General features: G+C 46.9%; 1 protein-coding gene across 3 annotated transcripts in view; it reads left to right on the top strand.

Moving 5' to 3' along the window:
- The window catches only part of GRIP2 (glutamate receptor interacting protein 2), a 285002-nt gene that overhangs the window by 253998 nt on the left and 8143 nt on the right, over nucleotides 1–22861 (top strand). For all 3 annotated transcript variants that reach the window (XM_027805921.2, XM_005432534.4, XM_027805919.2), the window contains exons 15-21: nucleotides 5931–5997; nucleotides 6780–6925; nucleotides 7217–7361; nucleotides 11765–11904; nucleotides 14202–14378; nucleotides 17487–17640; nucleotides 20589–20709. In XM_027805921.2, the coding sequence (XP_027661722.1) occupies nucleotides 5931–5997; nucleotides 6780–6925; nucleotides 7217–7361; nucleotides 11765–11904; nucleotides 14202–14378; nucleotides 17487–17640; nucleotides 20589–20709 (950 nt within the window). The remainder of the gene's footprint in view (nucleotides 1–5930; nucleotides 5998–6779; nucleotides 6926–7216; nucleotides 7362–11764; nucleotides 11905–14201; nucleotides 14379–17486; nucleotides 17641–20588; nucleotides 20710–22861) is intronic.

Genomic DNA, 22861 nt, shown 5'->3' with positions numbered 1-22861 from the left:
ATAAAAGGGCTGAAAACCCAGGAGGTTTTTGTATGAGGGCAGGTGCTGTTAGTCCTGGGATGAACATATAGAGGGGGTGTGTGCTTGCTCCTGGTGAGGGGCAGATGTTTGCTGAGGGCATTTCATCTTCTCCGAGGTCTCAAGGTTTTCCAGAAAGAGAAGGCTTGGGCTGAGCAAGCCCCTGGTTGTGGTCTGTGCGTGCAGAACGGTTTCTTCCTCCTGCGCAAACACAGCATGGCAAAGGGATGCAGTAAATTAAGACACATGATGTCAATATATGCATATAGCATTATTTCCACTTCTGTTCCCTGAAGGATGAATAGGAAACCCAAGGGGTGAGTCTCTCACTGACTCTGATTTGTATTTCTGTGGCACCTTGATGCCCTCAAGCCTCATTTCAGTCTCCTGCATTTGCTAAATGAAAATTAGCAAAGCAAAACACCAAAGCTGCCTTGGCTGCACTGCTTCCGTGGGCTTTGTCCAGGGGTGAAGGGACAAGACGCCAGCAAAATTGCTGTCATTTTATCCACACTCCAGTGCCTCAGTTTCTGTCCCAGGGAGAGGGCTGCATTTGTTTGTAGAACAGCTGCTCCGATTGAAGAGCCAAGCGTGCACTCCTGCGCGGCGTGGCTTAAGGAGCTGTGTGGGCTGTGAAGCTCACTTGTCTGCAGGGACCTCTGGGGTGCTCGGAATGCTGGGGATGCAAAGATGTGCAAAGTGAGATTTTTGACATATGGATGTGAAGATTTGGCTCTTGTTAGCCTGAACAACTCATCTCCATTAGCAGAACACATGCCTTAAGTGCTCTGATCTTGCTGGCTGTATTCCGTTCTAATGATACAGTTATGCCTTTGTAGGTTTTCTGTAAATCTCTTACAAATTAAAATCTCCAGCAGCGAGAAGCTAATAGTTGTGTATTCTTGTAGGTTCAATACCTGACATCTTAAAATAAGATATGGATTTGTTTTTAGCCTCTGGAAAATGATAGTTGATTACACAAAAGATTGCTTTTTGTGGTGCTTTTTTTTTTTTTTTTTGGTATGTTTGTTTGGGGTTTTTTTGGTCTGTCTCAAATACCTTCTCCAAGGGCTAGTTGTGAAATTTGCTGCAGGGTACAGGTGTGTTGTTGTTGCTGTTTAAACAAATATTGAAATCACCATTCACTTTAGATATGCATTAATGCTTTTTATAGCATGTTTATCAAATTACCTTTATGTATCTCAACAAATCAATACCTGTGCCCTTGACATGAAGTACTGCAGATAAGGAATAGGTAGTATATCTGCTTCTGGGTGATAAAACTGGAATTTGGGTAGATAGACAACTTTGATTAAGTCGCTTAAGTAGTGTAGTCACTGTCCTAGCGAGAAGATGGATCTGTGAGCCAAGCCAGTGTAGCTTTGCTGGCACTGGATTAACCGGGGCCATGCCACCGGCCCAGCAGAGTGTGTCTGCAAGTGGCAGCGTGCCTGGCAGCCACACGTGCTGCCCCCTCGCTAGCATTGCGGATTCAGCTAAGATTTGCAGCTGATTCACTCTGGTGCTGTTACCCAAGTGGGATATTCTGTCCCGGTTTTGCTACCAGATTTTGAAAGGCAATAGATCTGCAGTGGGGCAAATACGCTGCTGGAGGCACTGATAATTCATGCACCTGCTGCTAAAACTAATGAATGATAGAGGAAGAAGTTGGGTACTGGGGATTTAATTTTCACTGCTGCTTTTTGCAATCGATTCTGATTTGCTTTTATTTCTCTCCTCGTTCCTTAGCTATCCTGAGATTATTGGGTTTCTGATTTTGTTTATTCTTTCCCGTTTATAAATGCTTGCTTTCTTAAATGTATTCTTATGGCATTATTAAAATTTCTTTAATTACACGTTGGCAGAGTGCTGCTTTGGCTTGGTCAATAACAAAGGGCATTTATAATGGGTGGATGTGTGTGAGATATGTGCTTGTGCTCCTTGGAGGGGAATAATTTACCAATACGGGTCATTATGCATTCTATTAAAAACACAAACTGGACATGTGTTTCTAGCCTTGTCATCCATCACAGAGTAAACACCGAGCAAGCCAGAATCCCAGCAGAGGTGGCGAGAGACTGAAAGCAATTTATAAAAAGTAAATAATGGTATTGATCAATTCACCTTTTTATCACTGCCCTGTCACCGCTGCCAAGCAGTGTTTTCATTTTGAGTTTCTCTCCCACCCCACGTTTCTACCTTGACCAGCTGTTGATTTATGGAGCTTTCTGTGGACCACTGGAGCAAATTTAAACTTTTTTATACTGTCAAACCCACCAAAAATACAAATGTATCTGAAAAAGAGCCTACTTCCACCTGAAGTGGTTTGCCCTGGCAGATGGAGGCCACAAGCAGAGCACCTGCCAAGAGAGATCATGGGTTTCTGCACACCAGCTTCTGTCTCTGTGGCGTGATCCATCTCTTCCCTTGACTCCTTTTGCTGCCATCTCCATTTTACAAATGGGAAAGCAAGACCCAGAGGCAAGGCTGGGCATCCGAACCGTGTCTTCCTACAGCAGAGTTACCAAGGCAATGTCCTTTGAGGACATCGACAGCAGAAATGAATGGACAAAGAGGCTATGCTCATCTGTGCAAGTATCTGAACTCCAAAGACCACAGCCCTAATAAAATAATAATGTAATTTAAGGGCTTTTTTAAGTGCAGACAAATTAGAAATGGTTTATCCAAAATCTCACTAGAGATCTATATAGCTAATGCCTCTGACCTAGACTGAGCCACTACTTCAGTGAAAGTGGAGCTCTCACCTGTAGCCAGGCAGCTGGTACACAGAAGCATGTTGTCACCCTGTGTGAGCAGCCCAGGACGGTTAAAGATGTGGGTACCATGGTGGCTGGGGCAGTCAGGAGCAGCCTGGTTCCAGCTGATGGGCGGAAAGCCCAGCTGGGCACTCTGCTGGGGCTCCAGGAAGGGCTTTGGGGTACCAAAGGTGAATTAATCAAGTTAGTAACTACTGGTTACTAAACGAACAGCAAGTGACTGTTCTGTGCTTTGAGATTTCATTATATTAATTTTGTATCTTATACCTCTTGAGAGGGAATAATTATTCACTAAGTCTCCCTAATCATTTGTAGATGCTGACTAATAATGATGGTTTTATAAAGCCTTTCCATTTTATGCTGTTCATTTAAAACAGAGAGCTATCATCTATTAAAATTTGGGTACTGTGGTGGTAGGGACAGTTCTATGCAGTTCTACATGGCTCTTCCATTTAACTAAAGTCTCAAGAAAATCTGTTTGGAAAGCACAACTTCCAAAAAACCCACAGATCCAGAATGATTTTTCCTTAAAACTTGCTTTGTTTCCTAATGGACAAAGCACTTAGTTTGTCACCCTCGCTTCTGATGCGGGCAGTTGTGCTGACACCAACTGTGGAGCTGCAGAAGGACGAGGTCTCGCTCTCTGCTTGGAGCCTGACTGCGGGCAGGATCCCCCTGGGTGTCTCAGGGCTTCTAAGGCAGACACTGAGATAACACCATTTCTGCAGAGCTTGAGGCATGCTGTTGTCTATACTTGCTGGTTTGTGGGGTTTTTTTTCCTCTCCCCCCACCCCCCTTGCTCTTTTGAGTGTTCATGGTCTCTGGACACATTCCAGCTGTGGCTGGGTCAGGTTTAGAGACAGCCATCCCCAACGCACCACCAGGGCTATGGAGATCCTCCCTAACCCCTTTCTGTCATGCTGCTTCTGCTTTGAAACTAGTAAACAAACCTTGCAGTGAAAACTTATTTTTGCTAACCTGGATTGTTTTGACAGAACCAGGCTAGGGTGTGATTAAATATGCGTCGATGCCAGCCCGACCCAGGGCTCAGGGTGTGCTAACAGGGTCTCCCGTCACTGCCACTCGGACCACTGCTTTCTACCCCTCTCTCAGCTGTAAATACATCTCCTATATTGAAAAAGAGAACAGAAATAGTAATAACAGGGTGCTATGTCTCTGTACCTTGTGCTGTTAGTCCATGGTGTGTGGCCTTCTCAATCAGAGTGGGGATTTCTGCGTAGATTTTAGCTGCTGCACCCCATCTTCCGTCCCACTGCTCAGCTCTGCCCGGTGTGTGTCAGTCTGTCTGCTGGCTGGTCGTGCTGTGGGCAGGTTGAACACAGGCACAAACCCTTGGTGAGTCTCCACAACCCATCCACTTCTCTTTGACCTGCGGCCGCAATCTGAATGTGAGTGTCCAGACCAAAATTGCCTGACACCAGGCTCTAGTTAAGCTAGGGGGCAAATTATAGAGTCATTTAGGTTGGAAAAGATCTTTAAAGATCATCAAGTCCAACCGTTGCCCTAGCACTGTCAAGTCCACCACTAACCGTGTCCCTAAGTGCCACATCTACATGTCTTTTAAATACTTCCAGGGATGGTGACTCAATCACCTCCCTGGGCAGCCTGTGCCAGTGCTTGACCACCCTTTTGGTGAAGAAATTTTTCTTAATATCCAACCTAAACCTCCCCTGGTGCAACTTGAGGCTGTTTCCTCTTGTCCTGTCGCTTGTCACTTGGGAGAAGAGACCGACCCCACCTCACCCCAGCCTCCTTTCAGGCAGTTGTAGAGAGCGATACGGTCTCCCCCGAGCCTCCTTTTGTCCAGACTAAACAATCTGGCTCAATAATTCTTCCAGGCTCTCTATCATTCAGCAGTGGCATTGCTGTGATTATTACAAAATCAGCCACACTCTGCTCTCACTGTCTGACCGAACTTCTATACTCAGCCCTTGCTCTGGCTGAGATTGGCTGTCTTTTTGCTCTGTTCAGTACAGAAGGTTCAGTTATATCTGGGAGAGGGTATCCTTGAAGGTGATGGGTTAGCACATACGTTTTTAAAGCTCAGAAATGAATGCAAACAACAGAAAAATCTAGAGCAGAGGGGTTGGTGAGAGGAAGCACCTATTTCTTTACGTCTGACTTTCTGGGGCTTTCTGACTGCTGTTCAGGCAGGTGGATCTCTTTGTGGTTGATGCCATATACCTTACAGATATTTTAATCTCTGACCTGCACTGGATATGTTCAGATGCTGTGAGTTTCTTCCTTCCCACGCAGTTTTTGCTGAGAAGCTCCATCAGCTTTAAATGAGACGATCAAGGCAGGAGAGAGCAATGCGGCGTGAAAAGGATGCTCTTGGCATATGTTTGGTGTGTGAATGGCAGAGAGGTCAGGAGGCTTTTCAGTCATAATTCTCTCTTGGATTTCTCAGGAGAGAAGCAGTCTTGCAGACAAATTTTAAAATACAAATGCTTCCAGAGATGTGTACTCACATCTCTTGTGGGCTGAAAAAGTTATCAGGGTCGGGCAGGAGAGAAGAGTTGGAAACCACCCCTTCCAGCTCCAGTGTGGAGACCAGCTCTGATTTATCTGGTTGTGTGATGAAGTGGCCTGGGAAGCTGAACCAGCTGGAAAACAATGTTTTATCTGATTTTTCCTGGGTTGTTTTCTACCTGGAAAACTTCCCAGCACACTTCAAGAACACAGAAATATTTATATTAACCACCACACTGAACTCTAGGTACTCCCTAGGTAGCAGTGCTAATGCCTGACTGTTGCCACAGCCATTGACTTGCTGTCTTGTGCCAAGAGATGTAGGTGAGTGGGTGTTTAACAGTGCCGGGGCTGAGCAATTCCACCTTTTCCTGCTGGACACCACATGTCCTCCCCTTCAGGAGGAATCTGAAGGAAGCAGTTAGCTAACTTGGGCAAAGGGCAACCCACAAACTTTGGCAGGGATTTGCTTCTTTTTTTTTTTTTTTTTCCTGATGCGCCTTTCAGAGTTCAAGCGTGAAGCATCATTTTGCCAAAGGAATATAAATTCCCTTTCCTTAAGACTCCTGCTCCCCATTAACCATCCCCATGCTAGACAGCAGACTCAATACCAAGCTTTATACCCATGTGTGTCTTTTGCAGCTGCAAGCAGAAAGCCTGGGGAGCCTTTGATCATCTCTGACATCAAGAAGGGGAGCGTAGCACATAGGTGAGTGCAGAATTTCCCAGCTGCCAAACCCATTGCAAAATGTCTGGCCTGGTAACGAGAGTTAAAACAAAGCCCAGGCAGTAGCAGTCAGGTCTGGATTTTACCAGCATCCAACAAGATCTCAACCCTAGAGGTGTGTCTTAGACCACAGAAGGGCTTGCAATAAAAACTGTCTGGACTGCAGCATGTAGAGTTGAGCTAATGGAGAAGGCGGCCAGGGCACTGATTCAGATGTCTGCTGATCCTATGGGAGATGGATGTTTAGCATTTAAAAGCATGTGGTAAAGGGCTTCATATATCCCGTAAAGGGCCATGGTTCATCAGGTAGTTTGCCATGTCTCGGCTCCTACTCGGAGTGAGTGAATTGTGGGCACCGGTGGAGAACTGTGCAAATAACTCAGCATTTATTGACTGCACCTCTGATCTCAACACCTCATAGCCAGGCTAGTGCTGCCAGGGGACTCATTTCTAGGAGTGCTCATATAGGAGTTTCCATAAAAGGTAGACTACCTGTCAGTTAAACTTGGGGCATTTTTCAGTGCTGTAGGTTACCCGGGCTGTGTATCTAATCCTTCTGCCGTGTTCTGTGTTGACGTACACTCTACACAAACTTCCTGCCTTTTAGTTGCAATTGTGCCAGACTCCATTCAGGGTTGTTTCCCAGAAAAGATTGAGGACAGGAAAAAGTTAATATTGTCACTGCCACTGCAGGACTGAATGTGTCGTGGGATCTGAAAGGCAAATACAAATGTACTTTTAGTTTTCTTTTTCTTTCCACGTAGAACTGGCACCTTGGAACCGGGGGACAAGCTGTTAGCCATTGATAACATCCGACTCGACAATTGCTCAATGGAGGATGCTGTGCAGATTTTAAGGCAGTGTGAAGACCTGGTCAAATTGAAGATTAGGAAGGATGAAGATAATTCTGGTACAGAAATCCTGATGCAAACTGGTGCCTGTCCACTGTAATGACATTTCCCAATAGGTAGTGCAAACTAACAAAGATAAGGGCTGCTGCCTGTCCGGTTACCACTTTCCAATTGATTATAGTCTATTTTTGTTATTCTGCCCTTAAATGGAGTCTGGAAGGTTAAAATACTCTTTGGTATGAGCATGGCTGAAGACCTCAGGCTTTTGCTTCTAAATGCTTCAAGTCTTTCCTATGACCTCTTTTATACGGCTAATTAAAAAAATTCAGCATTCCCGTTTTCTCTTTCAGATGAGCAGGAGACAACCGGTGCTATTATCTACACAGTGGAACTGAAGCGATACGGTGGCCCCTTGGGAATAACCATCTCTGGGACGGAGGAGCCTTTCGATCCTATCGTCATTTCAGGCTTGACTAAACGAGGGCTGGCAGAAAGGTGAGGTTTGGGGGCAGAGGGCTTGAGTTGATGTGGGAAGGGCTCTTGAACTTCGCCAAGTTTCCTCTGCTGTCATAAACTCTTCTTAGGTGTTTCAGTCTGCTAAAAAGGAAAGGCGCTATGAAGGTACCAAGCGCTGTGAAGCAGGTGGTGGGACTGTGCTGTTAGGGCAGCGAGAGAGGCTCAAAGCAGGGCACTGCTGGAAAAGTCAGATCCTGTGAGTCAGCTGAGTGCAGTGGCCAGGGACATGTGTTTGTTGGCTCCACTTCCGCAGAGGTGCTGCCTGGTCTGTGGTTTCTCATGCACATCTTGCATGGGGACAGTGCCCAGCCTGCACACTAATCCACTGTAGCCTCCTGTCCGGGACCTCACCTGTTGCTAAATTATGGCTCACAGCCATGACAGTGGCATGTCCTGCTGAAACCACAGATCTCAGGGATCTTCTGACCCATCCTTCCTGGTCAGTTAGTCTGTTACATGTGGAGGTATCTCAGTGCAGGGCTGGTGTGTCTCAAGCAGGAGATGTTTATACTGCATAAACGTAGGTGCAGATTTACCTTCAGCAACCAGGGAGGTTGACTCTGTGTGTGCATGTGTCTGACTATATGGGCATGCGTGGGATTTAAAGGATCAGGACGTTGCTGAGAATACAAGGTAGAACTGAGTCATACACTGTATCTTAATTAATCTGTCTGTATGGTAACCGTGACTTGTAAATAGATCGTTTCAGCAGCCCTGACTCATGCTTCTCATAGGGTTGCTTTACCCTGTGCTGCTGGACAGGCAGAACAGCAGCAAAAAACCCTCGAACAAATAGGTGTAAAGTGCTAGACCTTGGGGAGGTTCGACTGCAGATCTGGCCTTTTGGTCTTTCTGTTTCAAGGCCACACTTCTTGGCTGGACTGTAAAACAGCTCAGTGCCTCTTTCTGCATTGGGTCCCTGGCGCTCTCAGCATGCACACTGCTGCACATTTCCATTGCTTCCCTTTGGTACAGAAAGCAGAACAGGAGTGTCTCCCGAGAAGTGAGGAAGAGGGATGGACTGAATTATTAGTAGTTCTTTTCTTTGGGGATTTTATATCACTGCCTGCCACTGTAGGGTTTAGTCTTTTCACAGAGTACCAAGGCTTTTCTACATAGCAGCTCTGCACTGTACCTGCAGCCCAGCATGAGAGAGGTTAAAGGGCAGAAAGCCCAAATGCTGTCAGGTGTCAGAAGACAGCCTCATACCCTTGTTGCTCTCGGTGCCCTTTGCCGTGCTGTGGCTGCTCCTCCTTCAAACTCGGATACACATCAGTGACTGCTCCACGGAGAAACGTAGTGCAGGCAAGTGCTGCAGTACTATTGAATTTTGATCAGGAGCTGGCAGGCAGTAAGGAATGAAAAGCCTTTTGAGAAGAGCGATGGAGCCGTTCTGCATGTTCACCGCAGCTGACTAACAAATAACGGTGCCTGTGCAGAGGAGCAGCACGGGGATTTCTCTGCGTAACCTTGGCTCCCTGTAGGGAGGATGAGGAGCACTGGGTTGAAGGCTGCCTGCAGGAAAGGTGTATTTTTTTCTACTGGGAGTAACAGAAGGGAGTGGCTTGACCTTGTCAAGGGAAAAGGGACGGTCCTAGCATTACCCTAAATTGTGCCTTTCCTGCCATCACTACCCTGTGAAATTCCCTGTGCCACAGTGCCCTTAGTCAGGCTCTGAAGGTGGGACAGGTTTGTGAAGGACAAGAATTTAAACCCAAATCTGTGCCTGGCTTTTACTGGAGCACAGGACAGGTTTCAGCAGCACTGGCACAGGGTGAACCAGATCCCAGCATCTGATAACAGGGACGCACTGGCTGCTCTCGTAGAGGCACAAGTGAAGGTCTGCACTGCAGCTTGGGCTGCTTGCGTGGCGATGGGGAAGGCAGGGTGTCCTCTAGGAGCTGTCACACGTCTATCACAGCGAGTGACAGGCTGCCTAAGCTGAAAAGGCTCCAGATTCAGATGACTTGGGTTTTATCTTAACCTTGAACATTTTTCTCCTTGTACGTGTCTGATCTTATAGAAACCTACAGAGGCAGCTCAGGCTGTTGGGATGGTGTTGAGCCGCGGCTCTCTCCCATGCTAGTCTCTGTTTCCCCTCCTTCAGTGCCTTATAGTGGCTTTAGCCTGGGCCACGGGACTTTTTTTTCCTTCTTCTTGGGGTTGGAAGTATGCCTGAATGATGCCGTTCAATTCTGGTCGAGGTGTAATGGTTCTCCGAGAGCAGTTCTGGACTGTTGCTTGCATTTTAGAGTGCCTTCCCAGCTTCCTTTAGTGCCACCTGGTCAAGTAGGTGGAGGTGGCTGCAGAAAGGTTTTGTCCAAGAGTGCTCAGCATCAACCCATGTTGGCATGGGGCAGAAGGGATGGTGGCCTTGCCAACGTGCCAGGTAAATACCTACCATGTGCATGCGGCTACCTCTTCTCCAGTGCTTGCTGGAAAGTACCAGCAGCCCCTTTTGCACCCTCCAACTTACCTGCTGCTCAGTTCTGCTCTTGCATGTGTCCTCTGAGCAAGAAGGGACATGGAGCTTGCAGATCCTTGGGCTGATTTGTGTTTGAAGTAAATTAAAGACTGTCAGTGATGATGGAGAGGCACAAGGGTCATTAGCTAGAAACAGCTTTCCCTGTTGCTCCCACTTGGCTTCTGTCTGCTTGTCCTCACAGGGGTGCCTGGAGATGGACGGATGAGAGGACTGGACTCTGATTTACTTTTTTCCTCTTGAAGAAAAACACCTGGCTGAATGTGACCTTTCTTTTTAATTGTTTCTGTATTTTTCCCTGCCGAGGGACTTTCATAGTTTTTGCAAAGCAGTCATGTTTTCAGAGGTGGGCAGTTAGGCTGGTGCCTCGGATAGGAGACTCATCCCTATGCTGGGTTCAGGGCTGCAGTGGGAGACCTCAAACACTGAACCACTGCAGCAAGCAAAGGATCGCATTTAAACTGCTGGCAGTTAGGCTTGGTTGGGTTTTTTTTGACTATGTAGATGAAACTTTTAAGACAAATACTCCGGTTCCAGTTTGATACATAATTTATGTGAATGCACAAATTTTCCCTGAGGGCTTTTTCAGGCTGGTTTGGGTGGGACAAGACAGACACCTAGTGGCTGGTGGGGCCGGCATGGCTTTGTCCAAACGCATCAGCCCCAGCAGAAGCGGCAGACTGAACAGCCCTGCCTGCTGTTTGGCTACATTTCCCAGTTTGATGTCCTTACAGCAGGTATTTCACGGCAGTGTGTCTACAAATGTTTCATATTTTGGGCCACAGCAAACAGCTGTTTTGCCTGTGACAGTATATCAAATTCCAGTTCTGCAGGAGCAGCAGTCCAATTTGGAGATGTAACGTGAGAGAGGCACCTGGCCATGGACAAAAAGATACTGCAGTCCAAATTGGCATCTCCTCCTGCCTTGATCATACAGGTTCCTGACAGCAAAACCTGATGGCACTGCTGGAGGCGAAGAGGATTGCTGTTCTCCCTTGTTGATGTTAGGGAGCTGGAGTGGGACTGTGGTGACCTCTGTCCAGCCAGTAGCGAGCACGAGCTCCTGCCTTGGCAGCCGGCTCTGGCGATGGACACATCCCATCCTGCCATCCTGCCTGCTCTTCCCGGAGCTGCTGCGAACACTGGGAGAGGTGAAGTGAGCCCCTGGCTGTGGGCAGACACAGAGGGGAAGGATGGAGAACGGAGAGAATTGCTGTGACTTGTTAGTTTGTTCCTGACTGTTGCTGAAGCCTGAGGACTTGTTTAGCTGAGAGCAGCAGCTAGTGCTGGACTGTGGCTGTGCAATAAAACACAGTAACCTCTTGTAGAGCATTGGTCATGATGGAGAAACTCACAGTGGTGTAGCTGTATAGGGGCGAGCTTTAAACATGTCATGAACTGATCTGCAGCTGGTTCAGCTCATGTTCGCACACACAATCTGCATTGGGCCGTTTTGGTTTTGTTTCTTTTTCCATGGGTTTCTAGGTTTGTCTCATAATTTCTTTCCGTCAGTGTGAACCAGCCCTTCAGTTCCGTGTGGACATCATGCACTGGAAATACTTGTGGTTTTCATGTGTAGACCCCCTTGCTTTGAAGAGTTTTGGCAGTAAGATGCTCTGCAGTCCCAGCCGGTTCCTGAGGGACCTGGGATCCCAGGAGTGCATATGTTACTGTGCGTATTTCTATGTATATGAGCAGGTGGAAGATGAAGGGGACGCCCAGATTCCTGGTGGTGGTGAGGAAGAGGAACTCATGGGTATACAGCATAACAAGGGGAAGCCAAGACCTATTTGAAAATACTGAGAGTTAATACGCTCTTGCTTCGAGCAACAACTTAATGGCCTGTCTCGCAGAGGCAAATTGCTTCTCTGAAGTTTCTAACAGCGCTTTTTCTCTCCAGAACCGGAGCCATCCACATCGGTGACCGGATATTAGCGATTAATAACGTGAGCCTCAAGGGCAAACCGCTGAGCGAAGCCATTCACCTGCTGCAGATGGCGGGAGAGACGGTCACTCTGAAGATCAAGAAGCAGTCGGAGAGTGAGTTGGGGAGCCTGGGTTGGGCTGGGGGGGTGAAGGCACAGCCCAGCAGGGACCCTGGGCAATGCAGCAGGTGCTGCTGCAAGTTTTCTTGCATGTGTTGTGGAAGGTGAGACGAGGCAGCATAGTCGAGGTTATGGGGGGACAGGGGGAAAAGGTGGGTGTTTTTTTATCTTCTGACTCACAGGAGAAACAAAAAGGCAACCCAGGGGCTCTCTGTGGTACTGGGAAGAGATTAGACAACAGGTTTGTTGGCGATCATTTTTTTTCAGATTGATGCTTTGCACCATCATTCCCTGTCTGTGTGGGCATTTCACACAGAAGTGAAGCAGAAGTTGCTTTTAAAAATAAATAGTGCAGTTTTTTTAAAAATATAACTCACCAAAATGAGCAAGGCAACTCTGAGCTGGTAGAATTCATGAAAAAAAAAACCAAACCCACCCCAGCTTTAATTCAATTTTTGGAAAGCAATTGGCAATAAATCTTTCATGCCCCCTTTCCTGGGTTTGGGTCCTAAGATCATCTTTCAAACCATCTACCTTCACTCTAAAGATCTCCTCATTTCCCTGTCAAGCTCCCTGTGACTTTGAAACTGTTCTTCTTGACATATCAAAGACCAGAAGTATACTTAGTACAGGCAGGCCACTTTTGGGGGGGACAGAGGGGGGACTGGCGAAACCAAGAAACATGGAAACTTTTCTCCCCGACTGTATAATCACAAACAGGCTTTTTCATCAGGTTCAGAAAGTAGCAGGGGTATTTTGTCTGCATTTCTGTTTCTCCCCACGCCCATTATTTTCTGTCTGTTTATGTGCCATGCTTCTGCAGTCTCTAGATCTAGTTGGACCTACCGAGCCAGTGGCCCACAGTGCTATGGCAATGAGAAGTCAGGCGATAAAGCTCTTCCCAGCAAGCGTGGCTCACGGGATATCTGTCCTGCATCTGAAAAAGTATCATCACTCTGAAACATGGCATTTCTGTGGACCTCAAAGCAGTTTGAAAATGTGTGGCAATGCACTTGTTTTACAAATGGAGGAAGCTCAGGCAGGGAGTGGGGACTTAGCAAATAGAGGTAGAACCGGGGAATTGATTCCTCTTCAAGAAACCCCAGTCTTGTTCCCTGCAGTCAAGTGTCTTGATCCTTGGTCTGAAGCACTTTTTCCGCTCCCCTCCCCGCTGACACTTAGCATTGTCACAGTCGCTTGCTGAAATAATTGATATGCAAGTGCCAGTTGGAGACTTGTTAATCATTCTGAGAATGAAGCAGGTGTAATTGAAATTTCAAGGTAATCTTGAGTTAATCATGGTGAGCAATCTTCTGAATGCTTGGAAAATAGGGACTTTCAGGACACTGGGCTTTGTCTGGTAAAATAATCTGTCCTCACTGACAAATGCAGACTTTCAGAGGGCTTTTTATCCCAGCCTCTGTGAGTCAGAGATCCAGGGTGTGGATGGCTAACAGGGCATCTAATCAACGAGGACTTTAAAATATTCAGTACAAAGAAATGCTTGTGCTGAGAAACCATTCCTTGTATAGCTTTTGCCTGAAAGGGAGTTTGATACAATGATAATAAGGGTCTATTAGTACTAAAATAATGAAAAGGAAGGTCTGAGCTTCATCATCCACATTCAGCTTTCCATTTTCCAATCACTAATCAGGGGAAATTCAGCCTCAAGATACCAGGCGCAGGAATTCCAGTGTTGTGAGACTGCGTGGCAGACTCTGGAGAGGTGGTGACTAGCCTTGAATTGATACAAGGTTGTACAACCTTGGAAGGGAGCTGTAACTTCAGCTGCGGTACTTCGGGACCAGGTTGCATTGCTATTGGAATTGCATTAAAACACCTGCTTGTAACAGCACATTTGCAGCCAGCACCCTGACTAGGTGCTGCTCTCAGTAAAAAAGAGACTCCCTGAAACCAGAGAGGCTGCGGGCTATTGCTTGCAGAGGCCAACACTCCTCTGGGCAGGGCTGCATGGAGGGAGCTTCCAAAGCACAAGAAGATGTGTTCGTGAATTGAGGTTAGGTCCCAACTCTCTCATATTTGGGAATCCTCAAATCCCCATGGTTGCTCCTTATATTCCATGTGCCAAAAACTCAGAAAGGCATTTTTCTTTCTTGATTTAGCTTGAGATAAGTGTACTGCTACTGCATTAAATCCTTTCAACTGCATTGTACGGGCCTTTCTCAGCTACTTCAAAAGACTTGCGGTACCTGGGCTTGCTCCCGTGTCAGCATAAGCCTTTCCCTGAGGCTTGCTCTTCATGCCTGCTAAAGCAGCATGTCCTGGTTTCAGAGTCCTATCCCAAGAAGTCGGGGAGTATCAATGAAGTGAGTGACCCAGAAGATGAACTGACGGACTCCCAGAAAACTAGCAAGCTGTCTGAGATGTACTCCACCACAATTCCTAGCGTGGACAGTGCTATGGAGTCCTGGGATGGCTCTGGCATTGATGCTGGGTATGGAAGCCAAGGTAAGCCAAGGTTGTCTTGTCTTCGGGGTCTCTGGGCCAAGGTGAAGATAGGCAGAGCCTCTGAACCTGACTGGAGAATGAGCTTGAGCTAAAGCCTGTGGTCTGACCACATTTGTATGGCTTCTTGCTTCAAGCAAGGAACAAAATGTATTTTAGAATACACTCATGCGGTGCTCTGAGTTGATGTGTCTGTTTTAGGTTTTTATTGGCACGTTTCTTCTTACATGGCATCATACTGTTCACAGCATTTTCAAAACCATTATAGCACTTTATAATTCACATAATCAGAGGAAGTATTTGCTGGCCACGTGTCTTATAGAGTATTTGGTCCATAGCTCGCTCAATTCTCCAGAGAGGCTGTGTAGGACATATTAATCCTCTTCAGGATGTTTTAAAATCCACAAGAATGTCTTGTGACTAGAAACATTCACTTAACAACATAATTAAGGTAATACTACAAGAAAGTATCTCTAACTCTCTAGTGAGGGATCAGATGAACACATGTTTTTGAGGCCAGGTTTATTCAGCTGTGGCTTCTGGCAGACACATGGAATTGGGATGGAGGATGGTCTAGTCATGGGAATAGGTTTTTGCTTGGAGAAAACCACTGGAAAATAGTTCTTCCAGTTCAGATTTAGCGACGTAAACTAGTACTAGTCTGTGTTGAAACAAAACAAAACCCTGAATCACCTCCGCAAAAGGAAATTGGTGAAAAAAATGCTGTCTGGAACAGAATGTGAAAACCGGGAGGGATGCTGCAGGAATTCTCTTGCAAAGCACCTTCGGTGTGCTGAGGAAGGTGTGTACCTGTGCTCTCTCTGTTCAGGCTTAGAGAAGTTGAAAGGACAGCGCCGCACAGCTGTCTCTTCCATGATGCCTGTGTCTTCCTTCAGCCTCTGTTGGTCTGAAGTCTTAATTTGGGAGTGCAGTTGGGACTCGTGGCTTCATTAAGGAGGAATCCCCTGGCCTTTATAATACTGCAATCCTTCTCCATCTAATTGAATGTTAACACAAGTTGGACACTGGATTTAGCAAAGCAATTGCTTTTACCAGTAAATTGAGAATGAGTAATTGAGCACAGAGCCCTGGGGAGTGGGTCTGATGCCAAGTTGCCCAACATCCACAGACTGCAGCTTTGCTTCAGGGGCTCTCTTGTCTTCCCTGGTAAAAGCATTTGGCTGCGTGGTGGTGTGCTGGTGTTGCTGGGAAGAGGGATGCTGTAGGGTAGAGAGGAGGACACACAGGGTCACCCATGGGCTGAACAGGGAAGGCAGAATGCGGGGAGACCTGGGATGCACAGATCCTGGACGTAAGGGTTTACACCCTAAATGGAGAGCTATAGATTGGGCTTTGCTGCCTTGTAGGTTTTAGGTTCATCCACAGCTTTAGGAAACCACTCAAGGAAGGGTTTGGGCAAGGGAGCTCTGCTGGGCCTGGAGGGAAGGTGCCACCAGGTGGCTCTGAATCCCAGGGATCCAGCACATCTCCCTGGAAGGAAGAGGTCAAACCAGTGGCACCCAAGTGACAGCTCTGCAGATGTAACCCTGCGGTCCGTGGCGCCCTGTGCCCAGCCCACAAATGCTGCCCACCACAGGGACCTGCACCAGGGGCCGTGTTCTGCTCTGGCAGGCAGCGAATGTCCGTCGGCTGTAAGGTGTTGGCAAGCGCTGTTCCTGGGCTCTCTCCAGAGCAGTCTAACCTTTAAAAACTCACAGAGGAAACACTCAGCTAAGTGAAATAACAGGCATTGGCATTTTCAAAGAAAGTGCTGGCGTTGTGTTTGGGTATTTCCAGTGCTGTAGCTCATTGCGAGGTCAAGTCTCCCTTAATTACGTGTTTCTCTGATACCTCTTCCTGTTTGCTTGGCACAGCGTGCGATGGGAGCATACGATGTTTCTTGGAAAGACTGTAAGGATTTCTCTGAAACATTGAATGGGCAGCAGGAGGTGGGCAAGGGACTCAGGAGATTTGTTTCCACTGCAGATGGCAGTGGAACTGAGGAATGCTCTGTTTTGGAAGGTTTCTATCCAGGCAGCTCCTCATGAGACTGGGGATCTTGTGACTTGGTAGTGATGGATTTGCATCTCTGGAGTAAGACACTGCAGCATGGAAAAGCCCACAGGGGCAGATGTAGTGAAACTTGTCTGATTTCATCCTAACGGTCCATATTGATCTCCTATCAAATGTGATACAGATGAGCCTTCCCTTCTCTCAAGCCAGCAGAGTTTTTCCTCCTGTTCCTTGCCTTTCACACGCACATCACTGAAGCAGTTTTCTGTACCTGTACCAGTTGATCCTGAAGACATGGGAGGGCTCTGCTTGCTGCAGGAACTGGCTGACAGCTCTTGGGATCAGGACTGGCTCCTCCTCATTTACCACTGCTGAGCACACTGGCGCTGGTGGCCACCACCAGGTACCCTCAGCACCATTAGATTTGTTGATGGGAGGCTGTTGCTTCTGGCTACTCTGGATGCAGTTTCTTTGCTGCTGTCCTTCTATATCCTATTACTTTTTTTCATGCTGACCATTAAGTCCCAAAGAAAGTTGAGAATCTAAATGAGGATTTATTTTTTTTTCCTAATAGAAATCAGGCCTCCAAATCCTTCAGAATGAATGGGGTTGGGCACACTGAGAGAAGCTTGGCAGCTGCATCTTTTTATCCTTTGAAGGACTCACTGTGTTTAAAGGTGGCTGCTTCAACAGCGCAATTTCTGTTGGGTTCAGTGTGGAAACAGGAGCCGTTAACCAAGGTTGGAGCTGGCTGGGGGTAGGATCTGTACGTGTGGGTACATGTAGTCCCTAGGTCTGTGGATCCCAGGCCCACACCACAAAACTACTAGGAAGTGGGGGAGGAAAGCAGAAACGGGACACCTTGTGACATGATCCTAAGAAGCTGCTTTGGTCAAAGCAAGAAGAGATGGGAAGAACAACCCCCTTTTGGAGGACTTGAGATGGAAGCAGTGTGCAACCCATATGGCCTCAGGTTTGGGAACTGGGCAAGGAGGCTCTTCTGGCACAGCGTGACTTAATCCATTTGGGTTTTCTGACCAGGTATTACCCGCCCCACCTTGCCCCCCTTCTCTCTCCAACCCCTCTTGCCTCCCCTAGGTACATACATACCTCAGGCTGCGGGCATAGCCCTCCATCCACATGAATGGAGACACAGCAGACAAAAGAGCAGTACCCCTCCAGGGGACCCCAGGAAAAACTACCCCTACATGGATGGAAGCTTCAGTGAAGATGACTGGGACAAGCCCAGCAGGTACGGAGGTGTGGGAGGAGTCAGGGAGGGGCATCTGCAAATGTGGGTGTCACTGCATAGGGACAAAGGGGCATGGGAATGTGATATGTGATGGAGCGGCCAGATGTCCCCATCTCAGCATCAGGCAGCCATGGGGAGGGGTGCTGGGGTGGCGACCTGCTCTGCTGAACCACCTCCACGTTGCAGTGTTACGCTGGGGGGAGCTTTGTGGCATCTCTGCCATGGCCAGGTGACATTTGTGTCTGGAGTTAGGGCAGTCTCAGCTGCATGGACCACAGGGTCTTACCACGTCTCATACTTCTGCCATGTAAAGGCTGCAGTATTTTCATAGTTTAGGTGTAATAGAAGTGGTCAGGGCTGTCCCTGCATGTGTTGGCCAGACTTTTTTGAGTAAGAATGCAGCTTCACAACAGCTCAATATCATGTAGCACAAAAAGGCCAACCAGAGTTCTTGGAGGACGAGTATGAGGTTGCACGTCCAAGTTAAAATCTCCCAAAGCTGTGACTGGACATCTCTCTCCATCATACTTTGGCCTTTCCAACAGCACAAACAAAGCCATGCTGTGTGAACATGGTCAAGTTAATCTCCCAACTCAGCCAGCGTGGGAGAAATCCTGCAACACCTCCTGAGCCCATGGAGGAGGCTGCAGCTGCCCCTCGCTTCAGGTGAAAATCCTGCTGGATCTGCCCTGGGCCCGAGCCACACATGGTGGAAATGTCTCGTTGCTTCGTAACTAACCCTCCCCTCGACATTCTCCGGAGTCCCCATAGTTGTGTGTGTCGTGTTGTTACTGTCAGTTCTTTTATTTTTTTTTTTTCTTATTTTTTTTCCTTAACTTTTGTTTGTCCAAACAAAACCCTTAGAACATCTCATGGCCATTTCCACCTATTTAAAGATGATCAAACTGGCAGGAAAGCTGGCAGCGGCGGAGACTTTGTTCTTGTTTTGCCTCTCAGCAAGAGCCAGCTCACAGAGGTCGTTGATCCCTCGTGGCCCTCCCAGTGAGGCTGCCGGCAGCTGAAGTTAGCAAATCTGAGTGCTTGAAGCCCTGCATGTCCCTAATGAGGGCTCCGAACCCTGATGTCAAAGTGCAAGTGAAACGGTTCATGCTGCTGAGCCCTTTTTATTAGGGAGAAAAACAAATTGTCTCTAACCCTGGCTGCCTTTAGCCTGGAAAAACCTGCTGACCCCGTGGTGCGAGAGCCCGTACCGACTCATCTGTGTCCTGGATGTCTTTGTTATATTGCTGATCCGAGAGGCGAGAAACTGGTAACTGGAAGGGACATTTGCCTCTTTGGGAACCTGGGAGCAGAGGAAGGAAATGAGTAAGGGGAAAACATGAAAAATTCCTTTTGGGGGGAAATTTTGGTTTGTTTGTATAAAGTCTTGCTGGGTGTTTTTTTGACCTTTCTGCCTGGTATAAAGGCTCCTGTCCTTTTAAAGCTGATGAAAGGTAGGGGGTAAATTTAAAATACAATAAGTCATGCCAGATACCACTCTCTCCAGGCAGGCCACGATCCCACAGGGAGCAAAAGCGTGCGTGTGAGAGTTTATGCCTGCTACAGACTCCCATTTAAACCAGTGGATGAAAAGCAAAGTGTGTGCGGAAGACTTTGCAGTTAGTAGAGATCTGGAAAAAGCTCTATTAATATATCAAGGGGTCATTATATATTTAATGGAGGCCAACCTCTCTTTGACTTGTACTCGAGTAAAATATTTGGACTTTGCTAAGTGGCTTTGGTGGATGAGTGTCCCTTCCCATCTGCAGTGCTGATGACCATTAAACCATGCAAGATGCTGCCAGATGTTGCAGATGTGGAACCTCATCTGTGCAGCTCCTAATAAGATGCGTAGAAGGTGCCTTAGGGCTGCTCTGGTGTCGCTGTCCCCTTGGGGTCTCTCCCCGTGACACATTAGTGGGTTTATTGTGACCCTGATTTAATACTGCAGAGAGTTTCCTTCAGGAGGCTCCTGTTAAAGTGAGCACTGGTCGTCTGAGTTGTGCACAGCCTGGTGTTCAGTAAGCAGAGTCCAGTGTTACCTACTTCTCTGGCTTGTTCAGAGGACGTCAGCATGTTTAATTACCATTTGCTTTAGAAGTCTCAGAATTGACCCTGGCTTGTAGTCAGGCATGAGATGCTGAAACTGCCAAGGTGGGGAACTGCAGAAGCCCCAGCAAGACATGCCCTGTGTTCATTTTAACGTGCATTTGTAACCAGCTTGAGAGAGGTTCTCTCTGGGTTTACTCTCGGTTGTAGACAGAACTGGTGGCAATCTACATGGCTGTAAGTGCCGTCGGTGTTATATAACAACAAAAGAGGCCTCCTGAAAGTAACAGCTCACATCCCAAAGCAAATGAAATTTGGTTTGTATGGGTGATACATGACACTGTCAATATTGCTGGCAGTAGCGTGTGTTGGCTTGTCCAGCCCAGGGCAATCATTTTATATACATCTTTGCATTACTTACTCTCATAGAGACCTAATGTATTTACCATTTTCTCACCATGTCTGTTACCCTCTGTGTTTTTCTCTCTCTTCTCAGGTGTTCTGTGTCTCAGATCTGAGCTCTATCCCATCAGCCTTTGTACTAACAGTCTCTGAGGCTCCTGGTTTACCCATAACGCATCCTTTTTTCTTTCACTTCTCTATTTCACCAAAACGTCTTCCTAAACCTACAGTCTTCCTACAGGCACTTTTTAATTTACCCTTTGAACTTTGACATTACTACACCAACTTAATTCTTCCTTTGAAGGACACTTGCCCTGTTAGTAAATGCATGGAGGTCTCGTATTCGGACTCTTGTCTGAAAAGTTCATATTGTTTGCTTTTGTATATGAAGACTCTTCAAGTCTCTGCTTTTACTGGTGAGACACTTGCTGTAGCCTTGCGGCTTTCATCTCGCTGCAGAAGAGTGCTGACAATGTTTGGTTCCTACGTTACAACAGATACCCCAACCGCCAAAATGGCCTTGAGACCACTCATGAGGATAATTTTTGGCGTGTTTTTGGAGAAGCTTTGGAGGATTTGGAAACATGCGGCCAGTCTGAACTTTTGAGGGAGATTGAGGTAAATCGCTTTCTGGATTTGCTACTGACTGGTTTGCTCTTGCCATAAATGTTAGACTGTTTCCCCAGATCATCCCTGTGCTGCCGGTGGTGTGAAGAAGGGTTCAAGTTTAATGCGTGTCAGTGTTTGCGCTAATGGATAACGATGTCTCATTAGGCAGTTGCTTGCGTGCACTTTTTCCCCGAGCCGATGACTTACCCACCAGGAGCTCCATGCTCTTTTGGCAAACTGTTGCTGGCCAACGATCTTCAGATGACTGTTGGCAAACCTTCCCCATCAAATGGTAAACCCTCTGCTTGGAGAGACATTGTCTGTCCAAAGCACTTAAAGGCCAAGCAAAAGGAGCCCCCCAAAACCCCACGGGGACTAAAGCCTTGGCTTACTTCAAATATAGACAGGCCCAACATATATCTTGCATTCAGCTGTCACTCTGCCGGAAACTGTTTCAGTGAAATAGGTAATTGGAAGCTTTTCAGCTAGCCTTCCCCATGGAAAAATCTGAGAAAGTAATTGCTTCCTGCAGAAATAAAGGTGTTTCCTCTCTTCACAAACCACTTTCTCTTTTCTTTATCCAAAATGCTTTGGAGGTCATGTTATTGTGTCCGGTTACAGGGTGAGGAACCCAGATTTCTGAGCTGTGGGATGCAAATAAAGGCTTTCCTCGAGACTGTTGAGCAGTGGGAAGCAAACATGCCTGGCAGGATGGGGCCCATGCTGCTTCGCTCCCTGATTCAGCTCCCGTAGCCCAAAAGAAGGAGCGGGACCCCACGAGCTCATCTCTCCCCCTGCCTTCGGGGTGCAGAGGACTGGCAAATGCTCACTCGGTTGTGCCCTCTGTCACCTCCAGCAGGAGGTTTCTTTATGCACAATTGTGTATCATTTAGGCTTCAGCAAAAAGGGCAATTTCCAAATAATTGGAGATGGAAAAGGAAAGTCCTGTTTTGGTCTGTATGGTGACAGGGGACTTACAGATTGTTCTTTCCTCCTTGATCCTTAGCAACTCCCAAGTGGAGGAGGAAGTCTCAATTAAATTCATTGTGCTGAAGCATGAAACAGTGTATTTATTATCTTAACTGCTTAAGAAAATGCTGACTTAAAAAAAAAAAAAAAACAACACCCAAACTCCTGGCCTGCACAAACTGTAATTTCTCCCCTGGATCACTTATTTCCTGGACCTGACAGTATTTAGAAATTAGTTTAGGCAGCCACTATCCACCTTTCTGAATTGTTGTTGACTGCTTGAGAGAAAGTACCCCTCTGAAATGATGTGTAGATGTTTCTCTTCTGCATAATGGCTGGCATCTAAATGTAAAAGAAAGGATTGGCTGGACTACTGTGAAATGCAAGGATAGACAAAATAGCTTTCTGCCCAATCCATTCCTTTTCCAGAGCTCCGTGGTGCAGAGGTGCTGTTTTAAGACTTTGGAGCTTGGACAGTTATAGCAATGCTTTTAAAAATGTAAAGAAATTTTATGAAAAGCTGAGTATATCTGGGGTTTTGGTGTATTTAGCACATTTCTAGAATATTTTGGAAAGTTCTGGGAACAAAAGGAAAGTGCTACTTTTCTTAGTAGAAGTCTGATGGTTTTCAACTCCCCTTTTTATCGAATCCAAAGTACCACTGATCTGTTCCTCCCTCTCCATGTGCCCATCCTTCCTGAGGCATGGTATGGAATATGCAGTTCACTGGGGCTTTTGCTGGATCACAGGTTTCTAAGCCCCAGCTCCTGGCCTCCTGTGATTTTATGACAGTTACAGATTTTATCTTTCTTAAAATTATTTTTTTAAATTTGACCCTTCATTCCCTACAGTTGGGAAAAAAATATTAAAAAAGTGTGATGCAAGATGACCCAAGATAGCCAGGAAACAGGTTTGCACACAGTAGCAATCCAGCCCCAGACTATGGGGTATGGGTAGAAACAGGCTTTTCCCAGGATGTCTAATGGAGTGGCTGCTCCTGCTTTGCTTTGAGGGCAGCCAAGACATGGGGAAAAGTAACGTGGGGCAGTCACAGGCTGGAGAAGTCCAGAATTGTCCTTTCTGCTGCTTGCACTTAGCCCAAAGCACCTTCCAATTTACTTATGGTGCTGCAAGGAGTATTTAAATACCTTGAAGACAGAGGAGCCAACTGCTGTTGGGTACCGGCTGGTTA

This window comes from Falco cherrug, chromosome 4 (assembly GCF_023634085.1).
Source record: "Falco cherrug isolate bFalChe1 chromosome 4, bFalChe1.pri, whole genome shotgun sequence".
NCBI lineage: Eukaryota > Metazoa > Chordata > Aves > Falconiformes > Falconidae > Falco > Falco cherrug.
Note: the sequence above shows the minus strand (reverse complement) of the source record. Positions and strands in the feature narration are given on the sequence as shown.